Raw genomic sequence first — 17,993 nt, 5'->3', positions numbered from 1 at the left:
AAAGATAAAAAGTTCCATATTCGCAAGACTGATTTACTTAGAATGCTGTTTCTAATTGTGAAAATAATAGTTGCTTCTAAATTTTGCGTATAAAGTATTTATTAAAAAATAATTTTCCTCTTTCGAACTTATCCGTTATTGTACGTCTTCAGGTTTCCTTTTAATTATTAGTGAATTAGTTAGTTTCATTTTAATGAATAAGAACCAAAGAATGTTTGTATGTCTGTTGAGAAACTGAATGATCTAAGGTTACAGCGTATAAGTATAGTATTAAAAATAATCAACAAAGCGTAACGGTTGTTTGGGATGAATACACTTGAAAGGAGATAAACATTTAGAAATCCATATAATGCATCCTATATTATAAAGCAGCACTTTCATATAAGAATATACAATTAATAAAATAATAATAATAACATGTTTAAACTTTGATTTAGTAATTCATTTAAATAAGGAAATAAAAGACTTTTAATTAATTTATAAACGGAGCTGATGTAGAAGAGCAAGACATTTATCAACCAAAAATCTCGTACAATATCTTGGCTTATGTACAAAGATTATATTACGCCACGTGGTATAGCTGTTCCGTACAGTTAACAAATCATATTTAAAACTGCAATTAATTTATATTTAGTAGTTTTAAATTACTAAATATTACAGTTAACAGCGCTTGTTTCTTTTAATTGTTTTAAATTAGTATCCACATTATTTAGTGAGTATAAAAGATTGGTTTGGGGCTGCAGGCAATTGTCCTTTTTGCTCCATAGGATAACGCGCCACTGTTATTATAATTCAAATTTAAAACTAGGTAATAATATGATAAAACATTATCATGACAATTTTTGTCGCTAATAATTTTAAAAATACGGCACAGTATGTTTTTAAATAAAGAATTCCAGTGTATATATAAAAATTTTATCGGCATCCTTTTTGATATTGAATACGGCATTTTTAAAGATTCATTTTATAACTGTAATGAAAGAACTTATTTACAAATTTAACTGCTTCAAAAATAAAAGTTTACTCCGTATCTACTTTTTATATAACTTATTTAGGGTAAGGTTTGGTAACGTTGTGTGAGATTTTTCTCTTTACTAAAATGCTGACTGAATGAGGAGAAATACTATTCTGTGAGAGACTATCATAACACATTCTTATTTGATATAAATATTATAAACCACAAATTATTTGGTAGTCAGAACACGGTAATTTGGTGCATAATGTGGCGATAAGAGTTGGCAATGTAATGATAGGTGAAATAAATATAAATATTTTGTAGAAAAATATAGTTATGTTTTATTTGAAAATTTGGCTACTCATTGTCAGTCCCTTTGCCTGAACTTGCATCACACATGAATAAGTCTTTATCGTGTGGTGACAGATCACAAAAAGTTGTTTAGGAAATGTGGTGATATTACATATACAAACGATTATACTACTACTATAACAAACTACTCATGGTCTTGTGCGAACGTAATCAGCATTTCTATTCGTATTTCACAACACGATAACAAGGAAAATTAATTTGAAGACCTGTAATCACAAAAATTCACCATTTCAAAGGAAAAATCTGTAAAAATTTCGATCTGTGCGTAAGAAAATTAACAGCAACACTATTATTGCCACCATCTTAGCAATAGCCTGAAAAATTCCGCGTTTACCAAGCACAATACTTTAAGAGTTTAGTGTTTCAAATTAAATTAAATTAATTTAATTTGAAACACTAAACTCTTAAAGTATTCGAATAATGCAAAAATATTTTAAACCTTCGATTTTCCACGAAAATCAACAATATTAAGATAAAAACTTTCTCTTTTGTAGCATGCCACAATAATAACCGAAAGTTTTAAATGAACTTTTCTCGCCATCTGCGTGCAAATCCTAACTTGCTATCTCGAATGGTAATCTGGTGATTCTCTGTGGAAATATAAATTTTTCATACACCAGAATTTAGTTACTTGATGAATAATAAGTATTATTTAAGATCAAATACACAATACATGCATACAAAACATTATATGTTTATAATGCTTTCAACATTGATATTTTTAGCATTTACTTTTATTAAATAATCTAAAAATTAAGAAAACTATAGTTCAAAATGATACACAGTTGACCTATCTGACATATTTTAAAATAGAAAAATAACATTTATCCTTTCCTAACTTATCTTTCAGTTAAGTAAATATTATTTATAAATTAAGATTCTAAATTCGATATTATTTTAATAACGTTTATTTTTAATATTTAAAATTCTAGAAGGATGCTAATATTTACTTTGACAATTTTGTATAGCTATATCACAAAATTTATTTAAGATGCATAATTCAAAAGAACCGAAGTGATTCAACCTTACAAATAATAATTATGAAAATAAACATACGTTTTAAATATCAAATAAAAATTTAATTAGTCTAAATTATGAGGTAAATATATGTTTAACAAGGCAACTACGTTAACTGACATATAGCACAAAAAAAATAAATAAAAAATATTCTATTCAGAGGATGTTTTCTTTTAAAAATCTTAATAAATAAATTTCAACGAATTAATTTCATAAAAAATATGTTTCTTTTCTGTTGTTAATTATCTAGGTTTTATTAAAATTTATAAGAGAAATCACATAAATATGCAAAAAATTTCGGTGAAAAATCCGATGTGTTTTACAGAAATATTTTTCATTCAATTATTTATATGACAAATAAAAATTTAATATTTAATTTAAAAAAAAAACAACTCGTACACTGTAATAAAAAGGACTGCAAACAAACACACACGATTAGGATTTAAGGGGGAAAAAAACAATTTATACAGCAAACTAATAAGATGCTGAGTTTATTTTAAGCCGTTAATTCTTCGAAATGAAGGGGGGAAACGAAAAGCATTTAATTGTGAAATAAAAAGACTTTTAAAAAATATATTAATTATAATATATCATTAAATTAAATTTTATTACAAAATAAATTAGAAAAATTACAATATCAAATGCAATTTTATTGACCATTCTGAAGTGAAATAAAATAACACTTTAATATTGAAAATTATCAGGATTTTTTTTAATCTCATTAATCCATTTTTCAAGATAAATCCCTAATTAAGAATAAAGTAAATATATTTAAGCTTTTTAATTAATACAATAGCATTTAAAACATCTTTCGCGTTAATGCATTTCTAGGTAATGCTAGATTTGAAAACGTTATATTTAGCTTTTTAATTAGAAACACGTAATATATATTTATAATGATGATAAACAAAGTATGATTATTCGTAAAGATTTTTAGCACAGTAATGTTCTATCCTTTATATTTTAATATATTATTAGATAAATAATATATAAATTAGTTTTAAAGTAAATTCGATAATATTGTCAGAAAAACAAATGAATTAATGTATTATTATATATAAGTTTACGTTTAAAAAAGAAAGAAGACACGACATATAAGGATTTCTCGTTTAAATTTAAAATATTCTAGATACAAAGGATTTATAAATCTATAAAAGAAAGTCCTCTGTGATATGTTAAGTCTAAATTGGGCATATAAAAGCAAGAGTAATGAAATTAAATATGCGTAGACTAAAATGTGTAGGGAGAAGTTATTCATTAAAAAGTTTATATGTTAAAATTCTATCATGAATATTTGGGAGACCGACTCATGTACGAGCAATTTCAGGTAAGTTGGCAAGTTTATTCAATGGAAGATATGTTTTAGAAATATCTTGAATGACTTTGTTTATAAGAGTATCAGAAGCAAGAACCCATACAATAACCAATGACCGTTTGGAAATTGATAAAATAAATGGTGCGTAGGGCAAGTTTGGATGAAATGTGTTTACAGTTTCTCTACAGAATTCCTCTAAGTATTGCCAAACCTTTTATTATTTTGTCAATATGTTATTTACAGGTGAGTTTATCGTCGAATAAAATGACGTAAGTCATTAACTTCATTGAATTAACTGCATTCGAAAATGGTTCAACAAATAAAAGTTTTTCTTGAGGGAAATATTTAGATTTATTGTATGTTATGTATATTTAGCAGAATACATTGTTTGGCATTTTAAAAGTAATTTATTAATTATAAATACTGTAGAAGGTTTGTCAAAAACTCTCAAAATGCCTATTCGTTAATTAAGAATAAAATTCATTATACAGAAAAAATAACATGAAAAATGATTTCTTTTTTATTTGAAATGCATTATTTCGTCGTCAGAAAAGTAAATGGCGTCATAAAAGTAAATGCTCATTATTATTATTATTTTTATTTTTTTTTTTAAATCGCATTATTAAATATGCCATTTTATTTGAAAAATAGTTGAGTTTCAGAGATAATATTTAATATTTTAATACGTTATTTTATATTCTACGCGATATTTTTATCACAAAAGAAATTTGTGGTAAAAAGAGCTTTAGATAAATTCAGAGAAGATACAGAGAAAAATTGAGTAAAATTCAATTTTCTATTAAGATGAAATTACTTATAATTTATATTAGACTTTAAATAAAATACTGACTTTATCTAGAATCAGAAAAATATAAAAATCCGCCTTTTTATTATAGAAACAATTTAAAAGTTTTAAAATTTGCTTTTTAAATTTTGATTATATTCAATAAAATTATAGTTATTTTCGAAACATTTCTGTAATCTAAATATACGTTCAAATTATGGAAACGAAGTATAACAGTAATATGATTAAAACAATTCACTTTTATGTTCTACACTCTCCTCCTCCAAGAACTAAAATGCTTTTATAATATAACAACAGATGATGGTTTACAAAATCATTCGATTTTTTAATAAAAAATAGTAATCATATTTATTTTTCATGCCATCGAGTATTCTTTCTGGCTCCTCTCTGCTTTCTAACAACCAATATGAATAAATTACAGGATTTCAAGTCAAAGAGTCTATCCAGAGTTAGGCTATTATTGACAAATGTAGTCTTTTAAATAAAAATAATTATTGTATCTATAAATTTCAGTCTATAGATAAAACTTGATTATAATATTTTAAAAGGATTTCTTAGTTCTCGGACATTACACAATATTTAAAGATAATTTCTGTATCATTAATAAATGATAGCTTTAAAAGTATTTAATTTGTTTATAATCTTTGAAAATTACTAGAGTATGCAGCAATACCTAATGAAAGTAATATTAGACTATCATATATAGTCAAACTGCATTTCATTTTTAGATTAAAATAAAAAATTAACAAATGTTTCATCAATACATTTATACGTTAAAATAACGATGTAGGTGTATGAAAATAAATAAACAAACAAGTCTATTAAAATAAATAAAATGTAAACAATTTCTTTGAAATGGGATTATTAAATTTAAATGAGCATGTCAAGAAAATGTCTCTGCAGCCCTATACATACATTAATATTTAGAAAAAACCAACAGTAGCCAAAATTTGCAGTGCTCAGAATTGATTTTCTGCGTGTTATTATAGTTATTTCTTATTTTAACATAGCCTATATCTAAAGGTTATCAAATTTTAATCATTCATTCATAAGATACTAATTTTCCCCCTGTATGCATCCATTAAATATTCTTAAATACTGTAATAATAAATGAATATAATTTTAAGACATTAAAATGTTAAAGTTTTGATAATTGATGTTAAAAAAATTCGTAAAAAGCGAATAATATTCTTATGCGGAAAATTCACAATGATATTCAAATACTACTTAGATTATTTTCTATATAAATTCATTCAGATTTTATAGTTTAAGTTTTTAAATGAATCTCGAATAAAAGATAAAGAAACAATTGTTATTGCAGTGTATCGAGTTTAATTGAATATTTCTTCTTCGTTCTTGATTACACGCGATAAACACATCTTAAAAGATTCACCTTTGAATTCAATTTTCGTTTCCGGTTTCACAGTAACCGGTTTAAAAATTGGGATATTTAACAAGACACCCATGATGTCATAACTACATAAATTTTATTGACACCCAAATGAAGTTTATTGACACCCTTTAACTAAATAAATGACAGATTTTCAAAATTGTAGATGTAAAATTTAAGTGTAATTAACATTTGTATTGATATTTTACACGCGCTTGATTGAAATAATTGAGAACTTATAATATATACATTTTAATTATCATTTAAAAACTAGTATAAATAAAATAAGATTAATAAATATTGTACTTGTTAGCAAACATTGCAATATTTAATAACATCAAAACCGATTTTCTTTACAGAATGTTGATTATCGGCGATTTTGTGCAGGCTCGCTATTCAACTATCTCATTATAAACACTAGTCTTGAATTTCATTTGTTAAGTACAAATAGAAGATTATAATTAACAAGTCGTATTAAATGAGTCACTATGCGTAGGTACAGTACAGTGACGCATTTGATGCTTTAGAAGCAGCGTTGAGATAATTAGAAATGCAACCTGAAGCAGAATTTTCAACCCAAGTGACGATCAAACAGGTCAACAATTTAGCAGCGTTAAAAAAATGTTTTTTTTAAATATGTAAAACTAAGCAAAGCAGAATAAATGATTTCTTTCAAAATGAACCGTAATTAATAATTTTTACTTAATTTAATACTAATATACGGAAATAAATAAATGAATTAATATAGAGTTGCAACGTAAATAGAAATGAACACTACACAATTTGAGTTTTGATATATTCAAAGGTCTCTATCGTAACATAGAAAAAATTATATCAACTCTTTCAAAAAAAAAAAAATCAATAAATTCTTTTATATTAATTCAGTTTAGGTTGTTGCCTTTACAATAATTTAAAGATAATCATTAAATTTGCAAAAACGATGACGAAAATTGAATGATTTATTCGTTATTACAGAATTAGTAATCTTAAATTTGAATATAATTTATTTAATAGGTTTGATTTGCCCTCTCTACAAAAAACTTCATGCAAATCTGAATGATTTTTTTAACTTTATTCGAAACATAAATTGAATATTAAATCGTCAGTCGTTTTAAATATTATTGAAAAAACGACGACAAATTAAAAAATGATCAAATTTAATTCATTCTTTTCATAATAAATGAGAAAAGTGTCTACGAAAAATCGACATTAGGTAACTTAATATATATATTTTTAAAGATATAAACTCAAAATTTAGTAATAAATACGGCATATGTACGACCCATTGTATGATCCATTGTTACATCTATTAAACTAAGCAGGGGGAAAACGAAAAAATTTTAATAAAACTCTTTTAACAGCAAAAATAAAATTTTTCTAATTAAAAGCTGATATCAAATATTCATCAAATTCGAGTGATGTAATCTATGATTTATTGGATGTATCAAATATCGAAAGTAAAAATTAGCATCAGTTTTATTTTCTATTGAAGTTCCAGTATATACTGTATTCCTGGCATACAGCCTATTTATAGCGATTTTTACGTTTGTTAAGAATTCTATATCTTGTAGAAGCAAGTACAGTTGAACTTCGATAACTGGTCGTCCAGGGAACCGGAAAATATTGACCAGTTATGCGAAGTGACTACTTAACGGGAATCAAAAATAACTCCGTCTGTCACGCGCTGTCATGGATGCAATAATCGGTTTTTTTTTTTTTTTTTAATTTTCTTATGCATAAAATATAGTTATCTGTTAAATTATCGATTAGAATTTTATTCATATTATATATTTATTTCTGAAATTTCGAATTACGCAGTTACATCCCTCCTTTTTCTTTGCACCTGACTGCCTCCATCGCTCACTGAATGATTATTATTTAACGTAGTTCAGATATTTCGTGTTTTCTTGTGAAAGTGTTCTGTGCAGTGTGAATTCTCATAGACATTATTCATATCTCTTTTTCTTTTAAAGATCAAAACGCGATTTTTCTTTTCTGCAACATTTTAAACTAAGAAACGTATGCTTCCACGTTTTAATCACAAGACATTAACAAAATATTTATAAAATTTCCTTTAGAGGAAAACAATGCTAAGTAGCAACTGAAAATAATGAATAAAAAAATAAAGGAGTGTTTTCTAGCAAGTTATGAAGACACGTCAGGTGTAAGAGCACAGACGTTCCTATTTAAAGTCCGGTTAGAGAAAGCGAATGGAGTGGTTTCCCAATTACTCCACCGACTTTACTCTCTAGAGATCACTCTCCAGATACCAATTGGAAATGAGAATATAGGGAAACTTTAGGTCCGCACGAACTGCGACAGACAAAACCCTGCTACCACCAGGATTCAATCCCTATTCATCCTTTCAGTATTCCAACGTCGTATTGCTAGACCAGCAATGGTTCTTTCGAAAAAATTAGTGGTAAACCAATTTTAAAAGTAGGCAAGCTGAGGATTAGCTAATCTGGCAATAATAAAAAGTTGACGCATTAAACGACTATGTCTTAATTTATTAAACAAAAATTTAACATCCGACGAACTTCGAAAAAAAAAAAAAAAAGATGACGCATTAAAAAAATAAACTCTTTTCTATTCCTTTGCCTTCTACGACTAGGGAAGATGAAGAAAAGAAAACAGACTGAACAGGTTTCGACTGTAGATAACTCATTTTTCATCTATGTGTCTATTCAATGCCACTAATAAGAGTTTCTGAAAAGTAAATGTAGCAAGAATAGGACAAAGCCATAGATTTTTTAAAATATTCTTCATGACATCTAAGGAACAACTACTATCCCGTTTTAGTAGAAGAAAAAAATGTGTGTAAAGGTCTTGATCTTGACTTTGACAGTTAGCTGGAATGGGCCTAACGACGAATTAATGAGAATTTAATTACATTAGCGTGTATGGAAGATTTATGTGACCGACAAACTATATGACCAGTTATCCGGAGTGACCACTTATCGAGTTTACCTGTTTTCAAAGTTAGTATACGCCTAATGAAACAACAAATTCGTTGAGTAAATCTATCTCTTCCTCTGCTAGAGAATTGGTGCTCTTGGTAGCGTCTCCACATCTCTGCTATTTGTTCGCAAAATAACACACTTAAAATACTGTTCACTGATACAAGATGAATTACTTTAACAGTTTTTATTTGAACACAATAAATTTTCGAAATTTTGCAATATTTATAATTTGTTTTCCTTACTACCGTGTTTCCCCGAAAATAAGACAGTGTCTTATATTAATTTTTGCTTTCAAAGATGCGCTAGGTCTTATTTTCAGGAGATTTCTTATTTTTCCATGAAGAAGAATTCACATTTATTGTTCAACAAAAAATGAACATTTATTATATACTGTATAGTAGTTGTCATCACAAACCAGCATAACCAGACAAACTGTGTATCCTATCAAGAATTTCTTGTTACTACCATTATTTCCATGTACAACAATCTATGGTACATTTACCGATCCCGATTTTTATAAACACAAAGCAAGATTTATTCAATGACAGTCATGTCATCATCTTCTGAAACATCATCATAACAATGCTTCCAAACGAAAACTTTGCTAGGTCTTACTTTTGGGGAGGTCTTATATTTAGCAATTCAGCAAAACCTCTACTAGGTCTTATTTTCTGGGGATGTCTTATTTTCGGGGAAACACGGTAAAACTTACTGCCATGGGGGCAGTGTGCTCCCAAGTCAGTAAGTTTAAAGGTAAAATATAATAATAATAAGTCGGTAGAAGGATGTAGGGCCTATAAAATCACGATAGGTTTTATCTGATATTTGTGTAATGGTAGTGGCTTCGTAGTATATACCCTGTATAGAGAAAATGGACAATCTAGAGTCATTGTTGATCGACTGTGAGATATTTAATCCAAAGTTTTAGTTTACGACTGTATTATATGTTTTAAAAAATAAAAAAAATTTATTGGTTAAACTGAAAATTTTCTTCTTTATACATAAAATAGTAAAAGTAAATTTTCAGTTATTTTTATTATTAATAATTATTAATTAAATAAAATATTCACATGTCTGGTATTTAAAATTAATTTGAACAGCGTAAAAGATACATAAACGAGAACAAATTCTTTCCAATCGAGTTAAACTGACTTAATTTTAATAAACACGCCGAAGAATTCAACATTAGGGTAAGGTCACATAAGAGTACGAATTTTAATTTTCTCTCTACTGGCAATATTAATTAATTATTTAATAGAAAGCTTATGGAAACAAGTTGAGTTTCTGTAAACTGTAAATCTTTAAATTAAACCTTGTTATTTTCACAGCTAAGTGAAATTTTCAACCTTATTCCGAAATGTTTTACAATTTGAAATATCGAGGTCTCAGATCTTTTAAGTGGAAGTGATTTTTGTTTGTTGATAGAAAGTTAGGTAGCTTTGTTAGTTAGGTTTAAGCGGGATTTGCTGGAGCATGCATGGAGTGTGTAGTCAATTACGGTTCCCCCGAATTAAGACATGCATTCAAGAGTACGCAAGAACTGAGTTTTCAAGAGTATGCACGCACTCTTAGAGGGCCTAATGATGCGCATACTCTTAGACATCATTTAAAAAGTGTTATGTCTATGTTTATTTTATTTGTTCGGCTATAAAAAAGGAGAGGATTTTGCGAGAAAAAGCAACAGGAAACTATTTTTCACGAAAAGAAAATTTTGAAGAAGCTCCAAAAAAGGATTACTGAAGGAGAAAGCAGCAATTTATCACGGTAGTTTATGATATAATTATATTATACAATTGAGTTGTTCAGAAATCTGTTCTCCATTTAAAAATGTACTTGAGAATATTTCAACCTTAAACATGTTTGACTTTACACCAGATAACGCTACAAATTAGAATTTTATTTGATTACTATTTGTTTCCATACCAGTTCATCTCAAAAATTTTCTTTTAATGTAACATATTTATCTTAATTGAAATCAATAAATCATATAATTTCAACAATTGTTTATTAACTTACTCTTCTAATCTAAACTAGAATTTGTCCGCAACAAAGAATCGTGTTTCATAAAATACCAAATTATTTCATCAGGATAATGACTTGCTACCTGATTCTCATAAATTTTTTCATCTAGTAATTAGAAAATGTGGGTAATCAGATTGCTGTAAAACACGCGTTTTTTAAATGTAAAAAAAATAATAAATAATTATCTGAAAACTATTTTCCCTATTATCATATAATTCACAAAAATCAATGGACAAGTACAGTTACAACATAGGAATCATTTATAAAGGGTGCGTAATCTTATCTGCTCTATTTCTAAGAGTAAGCAATTCTCAAGGGTTTTTCTTTTTATCTCCCAATCATTTCAAAACATTTATTTCTGACTTTACAATATATTATTTCATTAAGAACATTTCAAAGAGTCAATTGGTAGTATATCAAGTCTAAATTTACTCTCATAGTCATAATAGAGTATTAATAAGGCAAAATCGAAAAAGTGCATACCTGAGCGAGGTTGAGGCCGAAGTTTTAAACGCGAAAACGTGTACGTCGGACGTTCGGCGCCGCTTTCCTGTAAGCCTAGAAGTTTGACAATGGCGTTTGGAATGTCGAGCATGATTCCACTGACTTTCCACACGCCATTGTCAAACTTCTAGGCTTACAGGAAAGCGACGCCAAACGTCCGACGTACACGTTTACCCGTTTAAAACTTCGGCCTCAACTTCGCTCTGATCTTATGCTGACCGACAATGATATAATATATAATCGGCTTGCTGTATAGTAGATTCCAATATTAATCCGTCTCTGTAATCCAAACAAACACTTTCGGTAGACGTATTAATTACTGATAGATTGGTAGATTAATTGCTGTGAGATACGTCTACCAAAAGTGTTTGTTTGGATTACAGAGAAGGATTAACATTGGACAATGATATACTCAATTAATAAATGAAAACAAAATTACCATATAAAATGTTCTGTGTACCAATTAGTATTAGAATGAATAATAAAATAAAATATATTTTATCAATTATTCTGTGATACTAATTAGCACACTGTTTTAATTTCGATTAAGACTACAAAAAAAGCCAGAATATCGCGAGTACAGTACGTTTCAACAGTCATTAATAGAGAAGACAGACAATCACGTGACTTGAACGACGTGCAACAATCGAACTCCTACAGTATATTAAGTAGTTCCACTTTTTCAAAGGTAATGCTGTAAGCAATAGGTCATGTAAATTTTCCAGAGTTGATCTGAGTCTGTTAAACATTTAAAATTTAATTGAAGGAATAAGTTTTAATGGAATTAAAAGTTCTCTTGAATTTTGTATAGGCCTATAACTTTGAATGGCTATTTGCTTTACAGTGACTTGTGAGTGTTATTTAATGAAGAAATTAGCAATTCATTTATTACATGATCTTAATCAATAATGTTCTATGGAATTGTAATGATTCCGAAATTATTTTATTAAAACTAATTACAAAAAATATAATTTGTAATTATAAAAATTAATTATAATGAAATAAGCAGTTTTAATCATAGAATTTCAAAAATTTACATATAAGAAATTATATTTGAAGAACAAGGAAAATCACAATGTTTAAATTATTTCCGTAATTAAAAATTAACATATCATAAGTGCTATTTTAAGTGACTATTCTCTTTAAATAACATATATAATTTTCAGATGCATATTCTATTTTAAATGTAGAAAATTGTAATATCAGAGATTAAAATAATATCAGTTTATATATTAAAATATACTCTATTATTATTTTTCTACCTGTAAAAAGGTTAAATTCGTTTATTAGATGTTTCTATGAAGTATTTCAAGTAATCTATATTAAGTATTGTATATCAGAGCGTTTAAAACAGTAAAATTTTATTATTTAATAACGATATCATTCAGGAAAACTTTAGATGTATTTCTAGGCTGTACAGTATACAAAAGAACATGCTAATTACGAAACGTAAATATTATTCCTGGAATAGCGAGGTTGAGGCCGAAGTTTTCAACGCGAAAACGTGTACGTCGGACGTTCGGCGTCGCTTTCCTGTAAGCCTAGAAGTTTGACAATGGCGTTTGGAATGTCGAGCATGATTCGTGCTCGACATTCCAAACGCCATTGTCAAACTTCTAGGCTTACGGGAAAGCGGCGCTGAACGTCCGACGTACACGTTTACGCGTTTAAAACTTCGGCCTCAACCTCGCTAATATCTATTGTTTATTAGGAGAAAAAATATATGTGAGAAATAACTTCAAACTGTTTTATTGTCCGATAAAATTCGTATTTTTTAAGAATTTTTCAACAATAAATTTTAAAAAACTTCGACATTATCGAATAACTACGAAGTGTGTTGAAATTACTATATCATTAATTAAATAATTAATATAATTGATAAGCATTTCAGTAAGAGTTCTTGATTTTATGAATTTATCCATTTTTATAAATTTTTAAAAATAAAACCGATGAATGAATAATATACTTTTGTACATAAATCTTAAATTTTGTTATTTTATTGTTATCCAAATTACATTCATACACAAACACACACACACAGAAATGAGTTCCTGACTTAAATAAAATTATATAAAACAGTTTTAGTTTGTAGAGTAAACAATTATGTAAATAAATTTTTAAATTAGTTTTATATTTAAATAGAAAAGTTTTGTTTGAATTTCTTGTGCTTCGTTTACATAAGAAAGAAAAGATAGATTTTGGAGTTTAAATAAATATTTATGTTTAGTTTAAATTTTTTTATATTTTAGTATATCATCATCATTTGCACTTACAAAATGAATAAAATATAAAATATTTAGCATGAGTCAATAAATATTGCTGTTTTCAACTGTCATGAATAAGGAAATATAAAATTTATAAGAATTTTCAGGATTATTTTAATCTTAGAAACAGGTTAATCTAATCGAAATTGACGGAGTCTTTTATAACACGAACATACGATGCACGTCCTTTTTTTTCTGTAGAAAAATGGTTTATCTTGTTTACTATCAAAATAGTATCTTACCGATATTTCTTAAAATAATTTATCATAGTTACACTCTAGTTAACATTAATAATTCATTGAATAAATATTACAATATCTTCGGGAAATGTCTATTTAATCGATACGCAGTATGAAATTATGAGAAAAAAGTTAAGTAACTATCAAAATTGATTTCTGTAGGTCTTTGTAATTCATTGTTAAAAATTATTTTTATTACTTTAAAATATATACATTTTGTATTTTATAGTAAACTTAATTAATACTTTTAAACAATTTTTATTAACGATAAAAATGAACTGGAAAGTGAACAGTGCAATCTTCAGAGCGAAAAAATAAGTCAAAAATATTAAATTTTTCAGATTTCAGTTGAAAAATATAATTTGGAAGCTCGGCAGAAGTCAAACTATTATTAATATTAATTTCTAACATGTTCACAAATGAGGAAATAAGGACATTTCAAGAGTAACCATGCGATGTAATAAATTAAATCAATGTGGAGTAATCAGCAGATAATAGGGCAGACCCAATCCACAGAAACATTCGACAGAGCCACAAAATTTTCTTTTGACCTTTTATTTTAACCTAATATTTTTTAAATCATCTGTTAAACGATTACTCTGAATTATAATAGAAAAGTATACTTTTTAAATGGGTCTTCTTCTTAATCTCGCAATGTAGAATTATCAAACTTATATTTAAACTTATATTAAAAAATTATATGTGAACAAAATTAAAAAGACCGAAGACTGGGCTACATCGAATTAAATACATATGAATAATTCATATTAACAGGTGAAGTTAATGAAGTGTAGCATGACCTTGGACTTGAAACTTTTTATGAGCGTACAAGACAAAGAAATAATATGCCTGTTAATTTACTAATATATAGGATATAAGAAGATAAATTATTACATTATATATTAAATTTTATAGAATTTATATAATTTTATTAGATGCAATTTACATTATAAGTTACTTGTTAAATTCATATAGTTTTAATATAAATTAATTATAAATTGAATTTTTTGTTAGTAAAATCATAAGTTGTAAATTTATCAGTAATTTTCAAATAATTTATACATTTACACTTTAATAAAAAATAAGCAATCATTTTTTATCGTTTCTGTGAATGTTAATATTTAAGGAAGCAGGTGTTAAAATATCTTAATAGAAACAGTCAGTAAGCATCTCAAAACTAGTTATGTTATCGGAGAAACTTATTTAAATGAAACAAAAAGTTTTTTATACGTGTAAAATGTATAGAAACGATACGTTAATTTATATTTCTTTCTTTTTGTGCAAAATTAAAATAATTTAAATTGTATTTTCCGAGAAATTAGTTAATAAATTTACAACGATATATTACATTTTATAAAAATTTATCTATTTTTCTTTTTAAACAACTATTAAAAGTATTGAAAATATCATAATTTAACTTATCCTCATATTCTACGTAAGTTTCGGAGTAAAACAGTTTACGCTTTTCAGATATAAAAAGAACATTTATATATTTATAAATTACTTAATTTACAAAGCATTAGCTATGTTTATTTAAAAATATATAAGTTATAACAGTGCCAACAATCAGACGACAAGAGCAATTTTTACTTGAACATGTCCCAGATATTTCAACTTGTTTTTCATCCACGAGTTCACAAACCTATTCTTGTCTAGGCTTAGGAAGGAAAGTTTCAGAAAAGTTTTGCAAATGACGCCAGCTTACTAAAGACAGACGTACGGGTATATAAAACCTTTTTGATATTCAAATTTTATTCAAATAAATTAAAATTAAGAATATAAATCCATCAAATGTTTTAATATTATACAACATAATTAATCTGCTTTAGATTTTTTTAAACATTTTTCTTGAAATAACGTTAAAAAAAAAGTCTAAATCAAAAAGTTGCGAAAGAAATAACCAATTAGATTGTAATAACGTCCACCAATTGTGCTTTGTGTTTATATTAAGGTCATCAGTCTTCTCAAATTACGCAAGTTCAATAATCTTTCCTTTGACAAGTATTATGCGAATAAATTTTGAATAAGGCATAATATATACTTCTGACTCGTTTAAACTTAGAAATAAACAAAATGTGATTCAAATTATTAACAGAAATGTCAAAATGAGGTTTGTATAACTCCAGAATAGAAAGGCATTCTTTAAAAATTGAACGCAGAATAGCAGATTAGTTTTAGGCTCGTTTAAGTCGCACAGACAAATTTTTTCTTGTTTATATTCTAATTATTTCTAATTTATTCGTAAATACTTTATTAGAGTAAAGTATTTATTAATGAGTTAGAAAGTAATAATTAAACAAGAATTTGTATTAATTATATATTTATTATTTATACTTATTTATTATTGTATTAATTAACTAACAAATACTTTAGTATAATACAGTATTAGTTGCTTAATTAATATAAACTATTTCCGGTTTCGGTATTATACGAAAGAAAAATTGATTTAACACTTTGTAATAGAAAAACTTGCAAATTGTATTCATATCATCTAAAAATAGGTAAAAAGTGTTTGAACCACTTGAATGCCAGTTCTGATTTTCCCTCGAGAGTTAATCCAGACGCGACGGTAGAAAACATTTAATTCCTTCCTCCCACTCACTCGAAGAATCCAAAACAAATGCGAGCTTGAAAACAGTAGAGAGAGAGAGAGAGAACTTGTATTGTATTTTTAAAGTGAAATTACACTAGATTGGAAGTTTGTTTTAAGCTTATTGGAGGTCAGTGACGCGTTACGCGTCAGCGCGTTTCTTCCAACTTGGTTTGGTTCCCACGTCGTGGTCTGACCCCAATGTTACTATCTTGAGAAATAACATAACGTGATTGCTTCCAATCTTACGACAAGAACAAAACCAGATTATTTAAAAATCTGAATCGATTTTAAAGTGGTTGTTATACGCAAACTTGTTGATCAATCTCTCGACGATTACTATTAAATGTATAAAATCGCGCACGAAAATTTTATCTTATTTACGAGTATAAATATATTTTAGCTTAAATTTATAATATTGAACAAATGTTTAGAAAATTATACAAAATATTTATGTTATAAATTCGAAGTCAATTTTTAACACAACCTTCAAATTTAATTAACATGACAAATGGCTTTTGTTATTACAATTATAATACGCTATATCAATAGAAAATTCTTTCCTGTCTTTTTTTCAAAAAAACAGCATTAATTTTAAAAAATCTAGTTGGATGGATTTGATTTGGTTCATAGAATTCAAGTTCGAACAGTCTGATTTATATTCCTTATTTAAAAAAAACTAAAATGTTGGTTTTTAAAGTATTTTTTTCTTTCTTTCCAGTCGAACAATATCGGAATTTTCTTTTCCACAAAATTTACAATCCTTCCGAATTTCTTTTATTATAAATATAAATGAAATTAAAATCAATCAATTGAAACTGCAACTCGTCCATGAATCAGAAACTACAAACTAGAGCATTGTTGCGGAAAATTGAATAAAGGAAATAAAATCGGAATTCGTAGTTATATCAAATTTAAACTTTTTCGATAAAAAATATAAAATTCAATAATTATAAATGAATCTAATATTAATAACCTTAATTGATTACGGCTACGAAAAATTAAAAGACGACATATAGCATCTCTTTATCCTACGAACAATGTACGCAAAGTATAAATTGCACGAAACAGCTGTTGCATATATTTCTTACGTCATTATGAACGGCACGTGTTAACGCAATAGAAAGTAAGTAACAAATAATGGAGTAGACTCACCTGTACTATCCACGGCGAAACGAGTCAACAGGCGAGGAGAAATAGTTTCTAAAGTTCGACACAACTGTTCGAAACCATTAACACCTTTCTTAGAAACTAAGTTAACAAAATCATCGGTTTCATGATGTTTTTTAACTTCTTTCAATAAGTTTTTATCGTCGTCCTCGTTAAAAAGACCTTTCTGACAGAGAGAAGATAATACTTCGGCAATGTTCAATTCTGCCAAGTCTTTCTTATGCCGCTCCAACAACCTTCTAACATTTATTACCCCCGCCATTTTGTAATCAGTGTTTCTATAGGGAGTACTACCCAGCACCATCTGGTGTTGTTTAAAAGAACTGATTTGTTAATAAACATTAGTTTATATCTTATTATCTAGGTCGTCGGACATCGTTTAAAAAT

General features: G+C 27.1%; 1 protein-coding gene across 2 annotated transcripts in view; it reads right to left on the bottom strand.

Moving 5' to 3' along the window:
* Positions 1-17,868, bottom strand: part of LOC136978711 (tight junction protein ZO-1-like) — a 156,310-nt gene extending 138,442 nt beyond the window's left edge. For both annotated transcript variants that reach the window (XM_067274483.1, XM_067274484.1), the window contains exon 1: positions 17,592-17,868. In XM_067274483.1, coding sequence (XP_067130584.1) covers positions 17,592-17,868 — 277 coding nt within the window. The remainder of the gene's footprint in view (positions 1-17,591) is intronic.
* Between the last annotated feature and the right edge of the window lie 125 nt (positions 17,869-17,993).

The sequence above is a fragment of the Centruroides vittatus genome, unplaced genomic scaffold (genome assembly GCF_030686945.1).
Source record: "Centruroides vittatus isolate TY-2023 unplaced genomic scaffold, ASM3068694v2 contig_549, whole genome shotgun sequence".
Lineage (NCBI taxonomy): Eukaryota > Metazoa > Arthropoda > Arachnida > Scorpiones > Buthidae > Centruroides > Centruroides vittatus.
Note: the sequence above shows the minus strand (reverse complement) of the source record. Positions and strands in the feature narration are given on the sequence as shown.